General features: G+C 58.4%; 1 protein-coding gene across 2 annotated transcripts in view; it reads right to left on the bottom strand.

Annotated features, from left to right (window-relative positions):
- Window positions 1–17,854, bottom strand: part of CUEDC1 (CUE domain containing 1) — an 81,655-nt gene that overhangs the window by 3,937 nt on the left and 59,864 nt on the right. The window contains exons 2-10 of one of the 2 annotated variants that reach the window (XM_073879563.1): window positions 16,199–16,828; window positions 11,878–12,005; window positions 6,888–7,014; window positions 5,960–6,152; window positions 4,596–4,682; window positions 2,667–2,738; window positions 1,758–1,851; window positions 968–1,026; window positions 80–159 (exon numbers count right to left, since the gene is read on the bottom strand). In XM_073879563.1, the coding sequence (XP_073735664.1) occupies window positions 83–159; window positions 968–1,026; window positions 1,758–1,851; window positions 2,667–2,738; window positions 4,596–4,682; window positions 5,960–6,152; window positions 6,888–7,014; window positions 11,878–12,005; window positions 16,199–16,543 (1,182 nt within the window). In that variant the 5' untranslated portion in view covers window positions 16,544–16,828 and the 3' untranslated portion in view covers window positions 80–82. The remainder of the gene's footprint in view (window positions 1–79; window positions 160–967; window positions 1,027–1,757; window positions 1,852–2,666; window positions 2,739–4,595; window positions 4,683–5,959; window positions 6,153–6,887; window positions 7,015–11,877; window positions 12,006–16,198; window positions 16,829–17,854) is intronic. The other variant, XM_073879564.1, reaches the window with a different exon arrangement.

The raw sequence follows: 17,854 nt of genomic DNA, 5'->3' as shown, positions 1-17,854 counted from the left end.
CTGGGAAAACCCCCGGGGTATTGGGCATGGCAGGCCCAGCCTCAGGCAGTGTCTGGGCAGCTGCGGCTCCAGGCCTTACCTCTTACTGTCCTTCCCTTAGGGTTTCCTCCACCTTGGGTGCCTTGGGTGCCTCGTGTCGCCGTCCCCGGAAGTCTTCATCTGAAAAGCAGAGGCAAGTTGCCTCATGTTCCACCGTGCAGGGCCTCATGAGGCGTGCCCCTGGGCTGGGCGAGAGCTGACCCAACACTCTCCATCCCCTTTGTTTGCTGGGGCACATGCTGAACCTGGGGTGGGGTGGGGTGGGGACACGTGGGTGTGCTGAGAGGCACCAGGGCACAGTGTGGGGTTAGGACACCTGGCTGCTGGCCTGGCTCCATCACTGAGCTCGGACAAGGTCTTCCCTCAGCTCCTCATCCTCATCTGTAGAATGGGTGGGGAAGTGGTACCCTCCATATGGCCTCTAAAGACCCTCCTAGCCCTTGTTTCTGGATGTCTCCTGACCACCAAAGGGCCCTTCTGCTCTGAGGCATGAGGATCAGCTTCAGCTGTGGGCCTGCTAGAGTCTAAGGCAGTGTCTTCTGGCCACATGGCCTTTGGGAGGAACTGGATGAACGCCGAAAGGCCTCTGGGCCCAGGGACTGAAACTGCACAGCGCTTGGTTGTCCAGGTGAGGCCCCTCCACGTGGGTAGGCCTGACTGCCCCCTCCCACCTCAGAGAAGAGACCCAGAAACGGCACCTGACACTTTGTTCTCCAGGGAGAGATCTAGGTGGAGGTACAGCTGGGGCCCCCTTTTGGGAGTGGAAGGAAGGGAGAGGCAATATGAACCAACCCATTTCTTTGGGTCACCTGCCCAGCTACCCACGATGTGTGTGGGTCCACCCACGAAATACCCGGGCCCTCCTCTTGGGAGGGTCACCGATGACAAGCAACTTAGAGCTCAAGCTCCCCTGCCCTCCTGGCCTCACCACAAGTGTGGCCCTCCACGTCGTCCAGGAGATTAGCTGTTGACACCGCAGCTCCCAGCCTGCCGGGCCATTCAGGAAAACTGTCTCAGGGATGGGTGGGCACTGCCAGCATCCTCCCACCTCCACCAGTCCCTGTCCCTGGCCTCTAGCGCCCACTCCCAGCTCAGGAGGCTTCTAGCATTATCCCCCAACCCTCCCCAAAGCCTCCTTTCCTCGGGATCAGGTGAGCAGCCAGGTCCTGACTTTATCACCCAGTTCCCATCTCTGGGCGTGGAGAAGGGAGTTCCTCCCTGTTCCCCTCTGGCTGTTCGGCTTCTAATATCCTAGGCCCGTGTAACAAGAGTGGATGGGAGTCTGGGTTAAAAGGTGGAGAACCTTATTTTTACTCAAGAAATGAAAGCAAGAAGGCAGGGCCCAACGTGCTTGAAATGGGTAGGCAGCAAGATCTATGGATCAATTCAACTCGAGAAACTAGGGAAAGGTTTGCCCATTTCAGGGGAAGAACCACATCTTCTCCCAAGAGTAGATGAGCCCAGCCAGAAAGTGAAGATGTCGTGGGACAACTCGGGAGCCCACGGAAGGGAGTGGGAGACGCTGGCCTGCTCCCCAGCCGGGTCACGGGGCTCCGGGCCGGGCGGTGGGCTGGCCTCAGGGCGCACGGAGGAGGCAGGTGGCTGCAGAGCCTGTCCCAGCCCCAGCCCCTGGGGAGGGCGCAGCCTCGAGAGTGCGGCCAGGGGGTCAGCGCCCTCAGCACCCACGCCCCTGCCCTGCGCCAGGACGGAAAGGATACGACTGGTGCTTGGACAAGTGTTTCCTCTTTGACTTCCTCATCCTGGTCTTCTCGGAGAAGGCCCTGGCCAGCTCGAACAGCTTCCGCCGGGTGGCTGGGGCAGAGAGACGCGTGAGCCACAGCTGCAGGGCCGCCCGGGGTGGGGGCGGGGGGCGGCGGCGGGGAGACAGGAATGCGGCGGGGAGGGGAGCGCACCCTCCCCCCGCCCCCCCAGCAGTGGGGGCTGCCATCTGGGGCTGGCCTGCAGGGGCAGCATAGGCCACCGAGAGCAGGGCCGGCCTGGGCAGGCAGCCCGAGATCCGGGTACTCCTGCCCCAGCAGCGACAGACAGCAACGCGTCTTGGCTGTCTTTCCCGCCGCTTCCCCCGCCCCCTTCACCACCTCCAGAGTTGGTTCTGGGATTTCCATGACTAATCCGAGATCTTCCCTGAAATGGAGCCTGGAAGGATGGCAGCCCCATTCACCCATGATTGTGTGGTCGGGCGGGGAGGAGGAAGGGTAGGTGCGTCCCGGCTGGCAGGACTTTGGGGCAAGAGGTCACAAACCCTCGGGCCTCCTGCCCACAGGGAGTGGGCTTAGCACAGGCCTCCCCACTCATCAGGCCTGGCCAAGTCCCCTCAAGCCACAAAGGACGTGAACGCTAAAACGGGGGTGGGGGTGGGGTGCAGCACATTCTTATTTTTCTGCAGACAGCTGGCTCAAGAGGATTTAAAACTGAGTTCAGTATCCAGACCCGGCTGCAGAGGGAAGTGAGGGAGGAAGGCGGAGGGAGCCAGCCTGCGATTAAAACGTCACTTTGGTTCACCCAGAGTCCACTAGATGTTCAAAACTCCTGGTGGCTCCCTCCCTCCCATGAGGCCACAGGGCCTGTCTTAGAACAGATGGGGACGGGGCATAGGCTGGACTCACATTTTCCCATGTGTTTCAACTTGTCCCTGAATAAGGCATCTTCAGACACAGCAGGATTGGTGTCACCAGCTCCTGAAAGGGGAAGACACCCCTGAGGGCCGGCTGGAGAGGGAGAGCGGCTGCTCAAGCCCCCCCCCCCCCGGGGTGGGGAAGTGGGTCAGGGCTGCCCCCCACCCCCGGACAGGGTTTTGGCCCAACCCTTCCATCTGAGGAACGGGGCAAAAGATCAGGCTTCTTCCCTAAAGACACTGAGGATTTGAGGAGTACTTCTTTCTCCACCAAGCCTTGCTTGGCTTCTTTGTGTAAAAAGCAGGACAGTGATATGGTCCGCTGTATGCATGGAGGGCTGGCTCACACCGGCTTCCAACTCTCCGCTTCTCTGACCAACTCCGAGTTCCATGAAGTCATGCTGATAGCTTGGAATCAGTCGTGGTGGGAGTATTTACATCATGAAGTCACCCGACGCTAAGCACTGGGGCTTCCCCTGCACCCTGAACTTGGTTGGTATATATTCGTCAGCACGCGGTGGCTGGCCTGTACCCTGACCCGGTGTGAGAGTTAATATGGGAATGGAAGGGAGGTGCGGGCACAGAGCAGGCCTCCGCCCATGGCAGTTCCCTTCTCCTTCCTGCCTGGCTCAGCCCCTCTGATACTCCCTCCAGACGTGACGTTTCTGACTCATTTGACAGAGGAATGAGAATAAACCCAAATGGCCCACCTAGAGTCTCCCCGCTCACTCAGCACCCACTTACGTCTCTAGCTGCGCTTCTAAAGCCCCTGCTCCTCACCCTGCAACTCGGCTAATCCCAAGTCACCTTGCCTGCTAAGTCCCCTGTGAGTCATTATGATCCATCTCAGCAGCCCCGGCGTGTCTAGTTCACTCAGGATCAAGGACGAGAGACTGTCGTTAAAACTCCCAGATGCACATCTGGTGGGGCCTAAGCTCCGAGCCTGCTGCTTATGAATCAGTTCCACGGGATTTTCTCTCTTTGAGCTGGGATCAGCTGAGCTCCCCATCCTTCTGCTCCTCCACCCCACTCCACTGCGTGATGTAAGGTCTGCTTCGGGCAAAAGCTGCCCCTGCTGCTACCTTCTCTGCAGTGGGCAGCCTAGTATGGATGGAGGCATTGGCTGGCTAGGGGCCACGAGGCACACACAGGGACACGTGAGCAGGTATCAAGTATAGAACCCAGGCCTTCTGGCCCTCTCTGCCCATGTTCCCAGCTCCAGCTTAACCCTTGTTCGTGCATCCCAACAGGCTGCTGTCCATTCCTGGCCCTCCTTCAGTGGGTTAGGGCTCCTGGAAGGGCCTGGCCCTCTATTGAGGCAATTCTTGCTTCTCACCATCTTGGACGTGAAGCTCAAAATTCTCTTCCTCCAGCACTTGGGTGGGGCCCGGCCAGGGCAGATACAGCCTCAGCTAATGAATGAACAAAGCCTGCCCTTCTCACCGTGAGCAGCTGCGATCATCAGTAAATAATGTCCTCAGCTTTGCTGGTTTGTTCTAGCCATCTCTTGAATGCTTCTCCTGCATTCCCCAGAAGACCATAAGCTCCCCCAGGGCACAGATCAAGCCTTGGAAGTCTCTGAGTCCTTCCTGAGCCCACCCACCATGGGACATGTGTGCTGTGGCATGTCCCCTTCTTGCCCATGCTCCAGGCGCTTTCTGAGCAGTTCAGCCAGCCTTTAGCCAATCCCAAGGGGGCTCCAGCAGCCGCTGGATTGGCAAGAGTCCAGGTCTGCCAAGTGGAGGGGCCACGTCACTCGCAGGAGTGCGGTGGTGGGCTGGGTGGTGGGCTCAGACCCCGCCCCTCCAGCCTGTTTCCCCACCCTACCCCCAAACTCCAAATACGCAAAGCGCAAGTGGGGGGGCATCACAGCGTGAGCCTCTCTACCCTCCAGGCCTCCCTCCCAGGAAGGCAAGGTTACCTGGGGCAGGAGAAGGAAAGCCAAAGTCGTTTCCCACAGCCACACTGCTGCTGGATTTGGATTTCTGGGACTCGTATTTCAAACGATCTGGAAAAGGATCACATTCCTGTCAGGACAGCGAGCTCTCTCCCAGTGGCACCCTGGGCCGAGATGCAGGAGGCTGTTGGGGGGGCCAAGCCCCCAGATCTCACATGACGCACACAAAGTATGTGCACACGTGTCTTCCAGCTCTCCAAGAACCAGCTGTACCATAGAAACTACAGCCTGACAGGCACCTGGAACGGGAGAACATCACACTTAGAAGGACACTGAGAGATCACACAGTCCAGTCCTTCATTTAAAAGGAAAGGCCCTGGGGCGCCCGGGTGGCTCGGTCGGTTCAGCATCAGACTCTTTCCACGAGGGTCATGATCTCGGGGTTGTGGGATTGAGCCCCACGTCCGGGCTCCATGCTTGGCAGGGAGTCTGCTTGGTATTCTCTCCCTCTCGCTTTGTTCCCTCCCTTGCACTCTCTCTCTCTCAAATAAATAATCTTTAAAAAATAAAATAAAATAAAATAAGAGGCGCCTGGGTGGCTCAGTCGGTTAAGCATCTGCCTTCGGCTCAGGTCACGATCTCAGGGTTCTGGGATAGAGCCCTGTGTGGGCCTCCCTGCTCGGCAGGGAGTCTGCTTCTCCCTCTGCCCCTCCCCCCTGCTCCTGCTCATTCTCTCTCTCTCTCTCTCAAATAAATAAATAAAATAAAAGGAAAGGAAAGGCCAGGCCCTGAGACCCCCAGCACCTGTGCTGCAGAGCTGGGGCCAGCCTTCTGCCTGCACACCTTATTCTTCCCCAACCATACACTGTCAGTCACATACACACACATACACACTCCCACCGGGACCCTCACTGTACCCCCCCACCCAACACACTCCCACCCTGAAGGGGAAAGGCAGCCAGGCTGGGGAGGAAGGTCCCCAGCCAAAGACAGCTGAAACTGCCACAACACCTGGCAGCCCCTGTCCTGACATCCTCTGCTCGGGGAGGCACCCACGGACCCAGCTCCAGACACGTCGGGCCAAGGCCAATGCCTGGCACACAGCAGATGTGCAGGAGCGAAGGAGAGGGCCCACGAAGGCACACCTGTCTTCCTCTGAGTCCCGGGGGGCGGGGGGAGGGGAGAAGGGTTGGCTGGTGACTCGTGTCCCTGCTGGCAGAATTCTGGGGTTCCCACAGGGTAACTTGGTGGGGGCCGTGTATCAACAGGACCGAGGCCACGTTGGCCTCCAGCTCAGTGCCTCTTCTGAGCCCCAAGGCTGAAGCCGACTCCAGCTCCCTTCCCCAGCCACAAAGGCGTGGCCGAAGTGCCCCCACCCAGGGCACCACCTCTCTCCAGGGCCAGGAGGAAGTCCCGGTTGCGCTGCAGCTCCTTCATGAACTCCTCGTTCTGCAGGAAGAGCGCAATTCTCTCGTCCTCCAGGTACTGCTTCCAGCGGTTCTCCTGGTCCCGGGTACCGGGCCCAGCCACAGAGGGCAGGCCTCCCTCTCCGCTCCTGGGCTTGGAGCCCCCGGGGTTACCCTGAGGAGGGGAGCAAGAGAGTTGAATGGTTGCTCACCAGGGCACATGCTGCACAAACATCCATGCATATCTGGGTGCCCACATGTCCTTTCCCAGGATCCTCCAGCCGCACCCTGGGGCCTGGGCCTGCACCTGCTATCAGGCTCTAGTGGTCAGCCAAAATCTAACTTAGCAGGCCAGAGCCGTCTCTGCTGGGGAAGCGGAAAGGGCTTAAAAACAATGTTTCCTCCCCCTCGGACCACCCCAGCCCTCATCTACAACCTGAACTGTCCTGGAAAGTGATCTGTAAGCCGCTCAATAGCTTGGCTAGCGCCACATGGAGGCCCAAACTCAAAACTCTCCCTGTCCTAGCTGTGTCAGGGTGAGGCCCCCTTCCTGCAGGGCCCCTCAGGCCCTGCCCACATCGGGGGAGAAGCTGCCCCTGTCCCTATCCCATGGGAGGGTGGGGAGGCGGCCGGCCCCTCTGCCATTGGCTTCCCCCGTGCCCACCTCCCTCCAGCCTGGGGCGATGGCTGCAGCCACAGACTCCTCCTTCCAGTCCCCTTCCCTGGGTGGAACAGGAAACCTCCAGGCCCAGACAGGAAACGAGGCTTTCGGTTCAGCATTCTTTCCCTGCGAACCCAGGGCAACAGAAATAGCCCGGCGCAGGCTTAAACATCAGGAAGTGAAATGGGCTGGCACAAACTGGGGCCAAGCAGAGATGCCGCACAGGCAGCCGGGGGCCTCCCCCATTACCTGTATGCTGTCCAGCTGCTGGGGCAGGATGCGGAGAAAGTCCTCGGGGAGGTTGCCCAGCAGGGGTGGGTTCCAGTTACGATAGCGCCTCTGGCTCGACACGGGTCCAGAGCCCAGCACGTCGATGCTGGAGGGTGAAAGGTAACCACGAAGAGGGAACAGTCAGGCCCAAACACAGGAGGCGCGGCCCATCCCACCAGGATCCTGCTCAGAATGGCATTTCTGCTCTGAAGCTTCCCACGGCCTCCTCGGCCTCCAGGACAAAGGCCTAGCACTCTCTCTCATCTTCCAATCAGGCCTCTGCTAACCTCAGCCTCTGGCCGCAAGGCCCGGCTCCTCCAGCTCCAGGACAGTCACTGCTCTCCGGCTACTCCGGGCCCTCAAGGTCTCTAGGCGTAGAGCCCTCAGTGTTCATGGCGCTCGAGCTGGCTGTCCTGGGTTTAGATGTTTACGAATGTCCTCTAAAGACAGCAGGTGTGTCCCTAGCACCCAGCACAGTGCGAGCTCACGGCTGCTGAGGAACAGGTGCGCTCCCCATGACCAGACCCAGCAGACACCAAGCCCGGCCTGCCTGAATGTTGGTTTGCTGGGGTGGGGGGACATGGGGATGGCGGGACCCCTACAGAGTAGAGCCGATCCAGGCTCTAGTTCCGGCTCAGTCACAGCCAGCTGGGTGGTCCTGGGCAAGACCCTGCTCCCCTCTGGGACGGAGTTTCTTCGGAAAAACCGTCTCCCTGCCGAGGTGGGCAGGAGCCCCTCGTGAGGCTGTGTCTCGGGCACTGAAGGTGGGGATGGAAAGGTTCCTGTTGCAAGGGGTGCTCAGGAGCAGCTCTTCATAAGCAAGGTGCCTGGCCAGAGGTCCGTGGGCCACAGGCAGAGGCCATGGCGGGGGTGGGGGGGTGGGGGGTGGGGGGGGTGGAGCGGGGACAGAGACAGGAAGAGAAGTGGCATCCGGGGCCTGAGGGCAGCCCGGGGCCAGGCCAGGAGCTCCCCACAGCGCCTCGGCAGCCTGCAGCGTGGCAACCGCAGGACACGTGTTCTGCTGAATCAGGGAAATGACACACGCAGAAGGCAGCGGGGCCGGGGGCGGCGGGCCGGCCGCTCTCGCCCGGCTTTGATTTGTCTCCAGCTCCAGGAATCCCGCCCGCCCCCTCACTGGAGGGGAGCTTTTCCGGGCTGCCGCTGACTGTGGAAATAACTTCCTTTCCTTTTCTATTTTGGGCGGGTGGCCTGGCAGGGCGAGGGGGGGCGGGGGCGGCGGCAGACGGGGATGACAAGCTGCTAAGTGCGTGGTGGGAGCCAGGGGAACCCGCCCGCCTCGTCCACCCTCCCAGGGCACAGGTGAGGGAAGGCTCCAGAAGAGCCTGCATCGTAAACGCAACCGGGACTCTGTGAGTCCTAGGCAGATCTCTCTCCACATCACTCTGCCGCCTTCTGTCACTGTTGGAGGCTTCACTTCTCCCAAGGGCCCAAGGCGGGGGAGAGGGTGCCCCCTCTCTTAGGGACTCGGGGACCACCCGTGGTTGGCCCCAGCACAGAGAATTCCTCTCCGGGGTCTTCCCCTAGGACCCGGGTACCCACTCCAACTCAACCACACCTGGAGCCACCCGGGAAAGTGCGGAGGGAGAACCCCAGAGTTGCACTGGGACCCCTCTAGCCATTTGTTACTGAGTCCAAGAGGGGAGGGGGACAAGGAGCGGGGGACCCCTCCTCATCGTTTCCCTGGCGGCTGGGACTGTGGTCCCAAGGAAGGTCAGGCCCAGCCCCTCCCGGGCCCCCGGCAATGGCAAAGGCAGAGATGAGGTCAGCCACAGCTGCAAGAGCCTGGGGGAGGGGGGGGGCCCTGAGCCCAGGCGGCCCAGGCAACTCCATTGTGGTCGGAAAGGAATGTCAGAAATGAGCTGAGAGGCAAATAAAAAACTTCCAAGACTGTAATTTCAACAGGAAAACGGCAGGTGGCCTGTGCTGAGGGGTAGCTCTGGGTCTCAGAGACCTCCTTCATTCCGGAAAGAGAGGGGAGGGCAGGCTGGGAGGCTCTCCTGGCCCACAGCCTGGACACCAGGACCCCAAAACTAAAACTTCACGCCCCATCAGACCCCCAGGTTTACCCATGGCACATCAGACCCCAGAAGGATTCAGACATGAACCTTCCAGGCAGGATTTTTGGTAAAGACTGGACACTGAGGCCCAGAGAGAGTCAGGCCCTGTCCAGGGACACACAGATCGTGCAGGCAAAACCTGGGCCCAGGGGTCCTGACTTTTCAGGCACTCACTTCTGGGGTCACCCCAGCTCTCTATTGTCTTAGCAGGGCAAGCTCCCAAGCCCCACGCCATCTGCAGTCCCTCAGGCGACGGGAGGTGGCAGAGGGGCCTGGCCCCCAGTAGCCAGAGATTCTAAAACACTAACCGGATCCTGTCACTCTCCAGCTTAAGCCTGCTGACTGCAGGATAAAGCCAAAGCTCCTCAGAGGACCCACAAGGCCCCCATGATCAGCTCGCCTCTCCAGCCTCACGGCCATTCCATTTCCTGGAGTTCCGCAAAGCTCCTGGATGGTTCCCCCTCTTCTGCCTCCTGGCCTTTGCACATGCTATTTCCATTGCCTGAAATGCCCCCCTGTCCTCTGCTTCACCAGGACACAGTGTGGACATGAGTTCCTCTAGGCAGACTTTCTTGCCTCCAGTTCTATGCCTCTGCCCAGCCTCTGATGTCCTCAGGGGGGCAGGGTAGTATACTCATCTCAGCATCACACACATCGTTCAGCACCTGCATACTGCAGGAGACTCAGTAAATGCTGGAAATGAATGTTCTGGATAGAGAGACTGAATGAGGCCCTAGAAATGGCCTACGAGTGGACCTGGCCTAGCAGGGCCATCCTGGGGCAAAGGGGCACATGCTCAGAGCCTGGCCCTGCTTCTTCTGAACACTGGCCTCTGAGGGAAGCCTCACCACTGGTCTCAATATTCCATGTTAGAGCTCAGAGGCCAGCTGCGCAGCCTGGGGTGGGAAGGAGCAGTCAACCACAGGTGACAGGTCTGATCCCTGCCTGGGACTGTGCTAAGTGCTCCACGCATAGTATCTCGTTGGATCCTCACAGCACAGCACTGCTGAGCTGGGGATTAGTATTCCCATTCCACAGGTGAGGGGAGAGAAGCTCAGAGAGGTTAAGTAGTGAGCCAAAGGTCACACAGCCAAGCACCTAAAGCATCAGAAGCTGGGCAGCTGAAAGAAGGGGGTAGGAGAGCACTTTTCTTTTTTCTGACTCTACAACTCAAGTTCTCTGCCCTGTATCCTCCCCACGTCCAGCAAAGCTTTCATTGCCAGGTCAGGGTCCCGAATCTCAGGCCTCTTAGGCCTTGATCTAGGGCTGAGGTCACCCTGCCCCCAACGGTGGCTTCCATCCCCGAGCTGCACTGCGCCTGACCTCACAGCAGCTGTAACACCCAGCCAGAGGGGCAGAGGGAGGATGGGGCCTGGGTACCCATGCCAGGTTCACCCTGGGATTCTGTCTCTTATGGCCTCAGGTTTCCCTTCTGAAAAACAGGCAGAACCACTTTGCCTAGTAGAAACTGGAGGTTTTGTAAAAGCATCTTGGAATATTAAAAAAAAGTAATAATAAGTCAAAGGTAAACCACTTAGCCCTGGGCTCCATGACCCATGCCAGGCCGCAAGTCCTGCCAAGGCCTCACCCAGACCAACCCATGCCCTCCCTGCCTCCCACCCCACTGGAGCCTCCTGGTACCACCTGCAATAAAGGAAGGACCCCAGGTCTGCTCCTGTCCCCGACTTAAAACATTGTTCCCTCTGACCTTCTAGGCCTCCATCAGCTCCCTGAGCTGCAGTCGCAGAGAATTTTCTCATTAGGGAGGTGACAGACACAGCAGCGAAGACACTGGTTTTGGAATCAGAACGGCCTGAGTTCACAGCTCAGCTCTGTGGTGTTGGGAAAGTTACGAAACCTGGCTTAGGCTTACTTTCCTCATCTGTGAAATGGGGACGCTGACAGTGCTCTCATAAGCCGTTCAAGGATTAGAACATGACAGTGTATACATAAAGAGCCTCACTGGTTCCCAGCACTTGGTAGCTGGTGGCTGGGGTCATTACCCCTACCTGCATAGCAGAGGTCTCCACTACCACGGCCTGAGGTGCCCAAGATCCCCAGAAGGAAAGATCCACTGGGACTAGTCCCCTGTCCCATCATTTCCCCCCAACTCCTCAGCACCCCAGCGCTGAGCCATTCGAAGGAACTGCAGCTCTAGCACAAAGAGACGCCCAGGCTCCAGCAGTCCCACTACAAACATGAAGCACAGAAAAGCGCCTCAGAGACCGCGGGACCTGGCTGGCAACTGGCTTCATGTTAACCCTCCAGATTACAGAGCCCCTCTCACCTGGAAGAACTCTCCCAGGACCCTGCAGTCTATTCCTCTGCCTCCACTTATCAAACTATCCTGGAAAAAAGACTTACTTGCTCCCATTGCCTAAAAATCCCCACAACACCCCTAGACCAGGGATGGCAAATAGGTATCCATCCCGTCAATTACTGCTGACTGTCTGGGAGGTGCTGTGTGGACGGGGACTCTGAAGTTCTGTCTCCACTGAGCAGGAAAGAGCCCAGTGGTCGATTAGCAATGTGTTCCATGGGCTCAGCGCGGGAAGTGTCTACACACTCCCTGTGTTCACTTCTCCCACTTGCATGGGCCTTGACTGTGAGATCCCAGAAGGCAGCGCCACGCCTTATGTAACTCCGTGTCCCATATCATGTTCCGCGAAGCACCTAGCAATATTCAGCGAATGTTTGCCCTGGCAATCCTTCCCATGTGGAAGTTCTCCTTGGTATCTAGCTACAATGTCTCTTGCTGCAGCAGAAGCCTGCTCTTGGTGGAATAATATCCTGAGGGGTCCAGCCAAGTTTTCCACGGCGTTTGTACTCAACCCAAGCCCCTGATCCCTTTCCCCCACCGACCTGCGCTCCGAGAGGAGCCGGGTTCTCACCGGGGAGGTGGTGTGGGGGGAGCCAGAGGGTAAGGCCTGTCGAACATGTGCATGTGATAGGCTGGCGGGGAATAGACAGGTGGGGGTTCTTCATCAGAGCTGTCAGGCTCCAAAGTCCTTTCCAAGATCTAGATCAGAAACAACAACAAAAAAAGACATGTTAACAATCCTTCTCTGAATTTAAATAACATTCAGACAAAAGCCAGGGGGGGCAAGGGTGCGTCGTAAGGGAACTCTGTGTTGCCGTGGGAGTGTAAATGGATAGGGCCACCACTTTGCCAAATTGTTTGGTTTTCTGTAAAGCTGAACGCATGGCTGCCTCTGACCCTACAATTCCAACATACTCAGTGGGCATGAAAGCACACGTCCCCAAAAGAATGTTCATCTGAGCAAGGTTTAAAAACAGGCCAAACAAATCACGGGGCTAGAAGTGAGAGCAGGAGGACCTCTGTGGGGGTGCAGCAGGCCGGGACGGGACACCAGGGGGGATTCCAGGCTCTGTGGATGTTTCCTGACCCCGGGCGCTGGGGCAACTTCATTGAGCTGCACACGTATGGTTCGCGTACTTTTCGGGACATGGGTTACTTCTGATAAATAACTTCAACATCATTCGCACTCTCTCTCAAAGTACCTCCACGTCAATTATCTCACCTGAAGTCAAACAACTTGGCAAGGTAGGATAGAGTTCGTTACTCCCATTTTATAGATAAGGAAACTGAGGCCCAGGCTAAGTGACATGGCAAAGCCATATGCTCTCTTTAGAACTCAGTCTTCAAATTGGACATGGTCTCCACAGCAAGGATCCGTCCTTCAAGCACAATCCCCACACACCCTGGTTGGATTCTTAGGGCGGACAGTGACAAGGGGAGTACCCAGGATGCCTCTCCCTCCTGGATGATTCTCTTCATCCAGAAACCAGAAAGAGGGGCAGGGAAAAGCCAAGGGCTGGGCAAGGCCCAGAGTTCCTGCTCCGTGGACTGACCTGGATCCTTCCCCAGGGAACCACAGAGGAGTCTGGGGCAGGAGGCAGGAGGTGACCATCAACCAGGAGATCCCAGGTCGGACACACCCCAGCTGGCCTACACCTTAGCTTCCTGCTCCCTGTCCTCTGCTCCCCACTTCTGTGCCATCTCTTCCAAGACCAAAGAACACGGGAAGGGCTCAGAGGCTGTCAGTGGGCCCCAGAGTCCCCAGGCCCTGCATCTTAACCCGGAGTGAGTTAGTGGAAGTCATGCTAAACTCCTTCTGCAAGCCTGGGCGGGGCCGGGCCGCACTGGCACCTGTCCGCCCTGAGCCCACCCCACCCGGGCACCCAGGTCTCGCAGGGACACCCTGGCAGGTGGGCAGGTGGGCGGCACACACACAAGAGCGTCCATGCTCTCACACACACTGCCACACTTTGTGCATACGCAGCCAGCAGCCAGCCCGACCCAAGGAGGCCTCCCGCCCCTGGAATGCACTAACGTTCCTTCCTTTCAGGCGGAAAGTATTTAAACAGATGCTTTTGCAGAAAAAGAAGAATGTAGCTGCTTTGTGGGCCACTGCTCTGCTTAGCCCAAATTTCCACAAGAAAAAAGAAAGAGAGAGAGAGAGAGGGAACACTGCAAGCTCCAGTCCAGTTCACTGGGGAACGTCGGGTACCTGGCACAGGACAGGGGCTCAGCAACTACCTGGCGCACAGTGTTGTTTCTGCTCCCAGCCCACACTCCCTGCCTCTCAGACGCTGCAGCTCTGAGGGACAGGGTTCACGACTGGGGCCTTGAGGCCAACTTCTCCTTCAGTGGCTGGTGTGAGGGAGATGGGTGAGGAGGGGAGAGCTGTTTCCTGGGTGAGGAGGGGAGAGCTGGAGTCTTAGGCCGAAGGAAGCTGCTTGGGGTTTCCTAGGCCGCGGCCTGTAGCCTTCTGCCTCCAGACTCAGGGAGATCAGGCCTCTGTGCTGCTGCCCCAGGAGGCCCCCCTCTCCTCACGGCCGCTCCTGTTCCTCAGAGCAGCCTCCTGGGGCTGCAAGAACCAGACGTTCATCAGAGGCTCCTGGAGCAGAATGAGGAACCGCCAAGGAGGCAGGCAGCGGGCCAGGCACGCTCCAAAAAGGCTGATCCCGAGTCTCCAGGGAGAGTAACCCCAGCCGTGTTCCTGGCCTCCCTCAGCCTCTCTCCCCACAACCCCGCCAGCCACAGTGAGGTTGTTCTTCTGGCTCTAAGGGTGCTGAAGTCTTTGGCTCTGTGGCCCCTCGGCTTCACTCAGCGTGGGTGATGGATGCCTGCCAGGTGCTCCAGGGACTAGGGTCCAGGCCACGGATCCGACAGGAGCTATTTCTCTGTGGCAAGGATGCTCCTCGGGCCAGCCCACCATCCATCAGCCGCCAGCGAGGGGGCTTTTTCCAGTCAGCAGTTAGTGTCATTCCAGCTGCTCATAAATCTTCTGAAGCACTTCCCGCTACCTCAGGAACTGCCTGCCGATGTGCCAAGCAGAGCCCCAAAGGTGGGCGTTTGGGGCAACAGCCACGGAGGGATGATGAGAAGGGGCTCAATTTGGAAAGCAAGAGTCTCAGAAAAACAGGAGCACGCCTAGTGCAGGCCTATAAGGGGATGGTGAAGACCCGTGGAGATTCACAGGCCCGTGGGTGCCATGGACAAAGGAGGAAAGATTATTCTACCCTACCTGCCAGACTGCAGAATCAATGAGATCGCAGAAAGGGTCAGAATATGCAGAATACTTTCCTTCCAGCTCACACTTAAAGGATGTATTTGCAAACACACACACACACACACACACACACACACACACACACACTCACCCCTCCTTTCCACAAAGAGGATCTGGGTTTTCTGAGACTCCTTCCATTGGCTAATCCAGGCCGTTCAAAGGAGTGGTCTCCCAAAGAAAGAGACTAAAGAAACCTGTGCAAAGACAGGAACAACACTTATTCACTCAACGAGCGTTCCCTGGGTGCCTGTTACGTGCCAGGACTGTCCTGGGTGCTGTAGGTGACACGGGGAGGAGGCAGATGTCATCGCCCACGGAGCTTCTCCTCCACCTGGAGGGAGAAATCGCAGGCACCACCAACTCAAGGAAGAAGGGCCAGTGGCCTCGCCCTGCAGGAGGACTCCGGCTGACAGAGAGTCCTTGCTGCCTGCAGGGCTGTGTTGACCAGGAATGTGAGGGCATATCTGGGTCTAGGTTTTCCTTGTCAATGAGGGTAATAATAATAATAATAATGCCGCCTCACAAAGCGTATGAGGACGGATACATCCGAAGCCTGTAGGATGGTGCCTGGCACAGGATGGGACTCAGTGAAGAGCAGAGTTAAATGCCATCTGCTGGGCCCTTCCGTCCTGTCCATGGCCACATGTCCCACATGTCCCTTCTCACTGCCCTGCAGGCAGTCACCCGACCACAGAAAGCCTCTGTGCGCCCCTTCTGCACCCAGCACGGCAGGTCCTGCGGAGACCGGGGGTCACACATTTACTGGACTCCTGGAGGGGCCTGAGGCAGCAGGGAGGTCCCTTCTCCCCCAGCGACCTGGCTGAGAAAGGAGGGAACTGCTCGGGCACTGCCTGCTGCCGCCTCCATCAATGCCTTGGTCAGAGGAATTTAACTAGGATGACGGAGGTCCCTCCTCTTTTGGTGGCTCCCTACGCTCTCTCTCCACGGCCTGGCCTTCTCAAGTTCCCAGTCTCTGCCAGCTCCGGGGATCCTGACAGATGGTCCCGCTGCGGGCTCCCGAAGCGGGGCCGGTGCTCTGTCTCACCTCTGAGGCTTTGCAGGAGCGCTTCCCTCCGCCTGCAACCGCCTGTCCCTCACTCCCTACTCTTTCTCTGGGCCTCAGCTTGGCTATCCCTTCCTCTGGGAAGCCATCCTCCTCTCCTCCCACTTCTCCCACTGTAAGCGTTTACCACTCTCCCAGCTACCATTGCCTGAGTCTTGTGAGCTCTGTGGCCACGGCGGACACCCAGAAGTGCAAAAGGAGCCTTTCCAGGAAAATACAGGCTAGAGGGCCCCAGCCTGGAACTGGACTTCACTATGTTGGGGTAGGGCCTGAGTGTCTGCATTTTTAACAAGCTCCTCAATTCTGATGACCCCTGAGCAGGGTCTAGTACCATGCGTGGCACACCACCGAGTAGGGGCGCCGTGTTTGTTGAATGACTGCATGATCTCTGCCCATAAAAGGCCACTGACCGGCTTGGGTACGGGGTTCCTAGGAGAAAGGGGCTACTGGCGAGTTAGAAGTCAGGCAGGGCTAACAACCCAAGTCCCCTAAGAGGTTCAATCAGCGCTGGGCCTCCCAGTGAATGATGGGGGTGGGGGGCCGCGCCCCTACCTCCGGGGGGATGCTGTCTTCCGAGTCTGAGCTGTCCTCGTAGACGCTGCCGCCACCGCCCTCCAGGTTCATCTGCAGCAGCTGGTCGATGGTGGCGTCCACGGCGCCGCTGTTGGCGCGCAGCACGCACTCGATGATGTCGTAATCCATGTTGGGGAACATGGTCTTGAAGTCGTCCATGGCCTGGTTGAACTCGAGGCGGCGCACCTGGCGGGCGGGCCGGCTGTTGTTGAGCTCCTGCGAGGCGGCACCGGTCCCGGCCCCGGCCCCGGCCCCGCGCGCCCCCGCCGAGCCGCCCCCGCCGCCGCCCCCGCCGCTGCTGCTCCGGCGGAACAGGCTGGTCATTTTGCCGAGCCGCTGGGGGAGAATGTTTGCGGCCGGCGCCGAGCCCCTGCCCCCGGATCCCTGCGCCGTGGCCGCTCGCTCGGTGGGCTCGGGAAGCTCCCTCCCGCGGCTCCCGCTCCGCTGGGCGGCCAGGCGGGGGCGGGGCGCGCGGGGTCGCCGGGTCGGGAGGCTAGGGCGCGGGGCCACCGGCGGCCCTCGGGGAGCGGCCCTCGCGGGGCGGCGGCATCCGGGCCTGGGCCTCTGGTCATCCACACCCCCGGGGCATCCTGGGGCCGACGGTCCCACCTGAAACAGAGGGAGGGCAGAGTCAGGGGCGGGATGCCAGGGGCATTGGAGAACCCGAATGCACGGGAAAACCGCTTCTTTGTGCTTTCTCTCCAGCTGCAATAGTCAAAACAGCCAGGGTTCTGTCCTAGCACAGGACTGCTACCTGTGAGCGAGGGCTTACTCCGGGCCGGGTCCTCAGTGTGCTGGGTGGGCTGACTCCTGACGCCACTATGAGGTAGGTGCTAGTATCTCCATTTCGCAGGTAGTAAAACTGAGGCATAGATGTGGAGGAATTAGGATTTGAACCCAGGACTATGGACACTGGTCTCAGTCACTACTCCTACTGCCCAGGAGCCCTGAGGACCTGAGGCAGGAGGGGCGCTGTACAGGCCCCAGTCTGCCCTCTGGTCTCCAGCCCACCCCAGTCTCTGCTTCCCACATCACCGTCCCAACTTGATGATGCCAACATCATGGCCTCCAATTTGTGGAGAGTGCCATTAAATCTGCGACAGAAAACTGTCCAGCCTGCTCACAACTAAGCACGTAAATCACTACCAAGGTCACATTTTGTTAGTGCAGTCAACTGAGAGTTGAATGTGTCTAAAAACCTCAAATTCTGACTTCCTCGTGCTTATCCCAAAATTAGTAATTTTGTTAATTGTAGAAAAGTGGCAGCTTTAAGGGACCGTTCCATCAAAGGATGTTTCCTAAGTTCCAAAGTTTGACACAACAGGTGCAAAGCTATTTTCCCTTTTCTAGGACTTGGGGTCATCATCTTAACAGCTGACATAGAACATTCGTGTGAGCAAATCAGCGTGATGCTCTTGCTTGCCATGATCTCAGCCATCAAACAGCCGATGGTGTAAGAAGGACGAGAGCAGAGGAGTGTGGAAGGTGCAGTAGATGGGCTCTCACTCACCCCAGGGTCAGAAGATCCAGCGCTACCATTGATTCCGTCTCTTTCGGTCAGTCCCTGCCCAGGTCGAATGAGACTGCATATTGTTCCCCAGGGCCACCATGCTGAGCTTCTAACCTCCTTCAAAC

Source organism: Callorhinus ursinus, unplaced genomic scaffold (genome assembly GCF_003265705.2).
Source record: "Callorhinus ursinus isolate GAN/ISIS: 27379988/994484 unplaced genomic scaffold, GSC_fseal_2.0 scaffold34, whole genome shotgun sequence".
Taxonomy (NCBI): Eukaryota; Metazoa; Chordata; class Mammalia; order Carnivora; family Otariidae; genus Callorhinus; species Callorhinus ursinus.
This window is presented reverse-complemented; position numbering and strand designations above follow the sequence as displayed.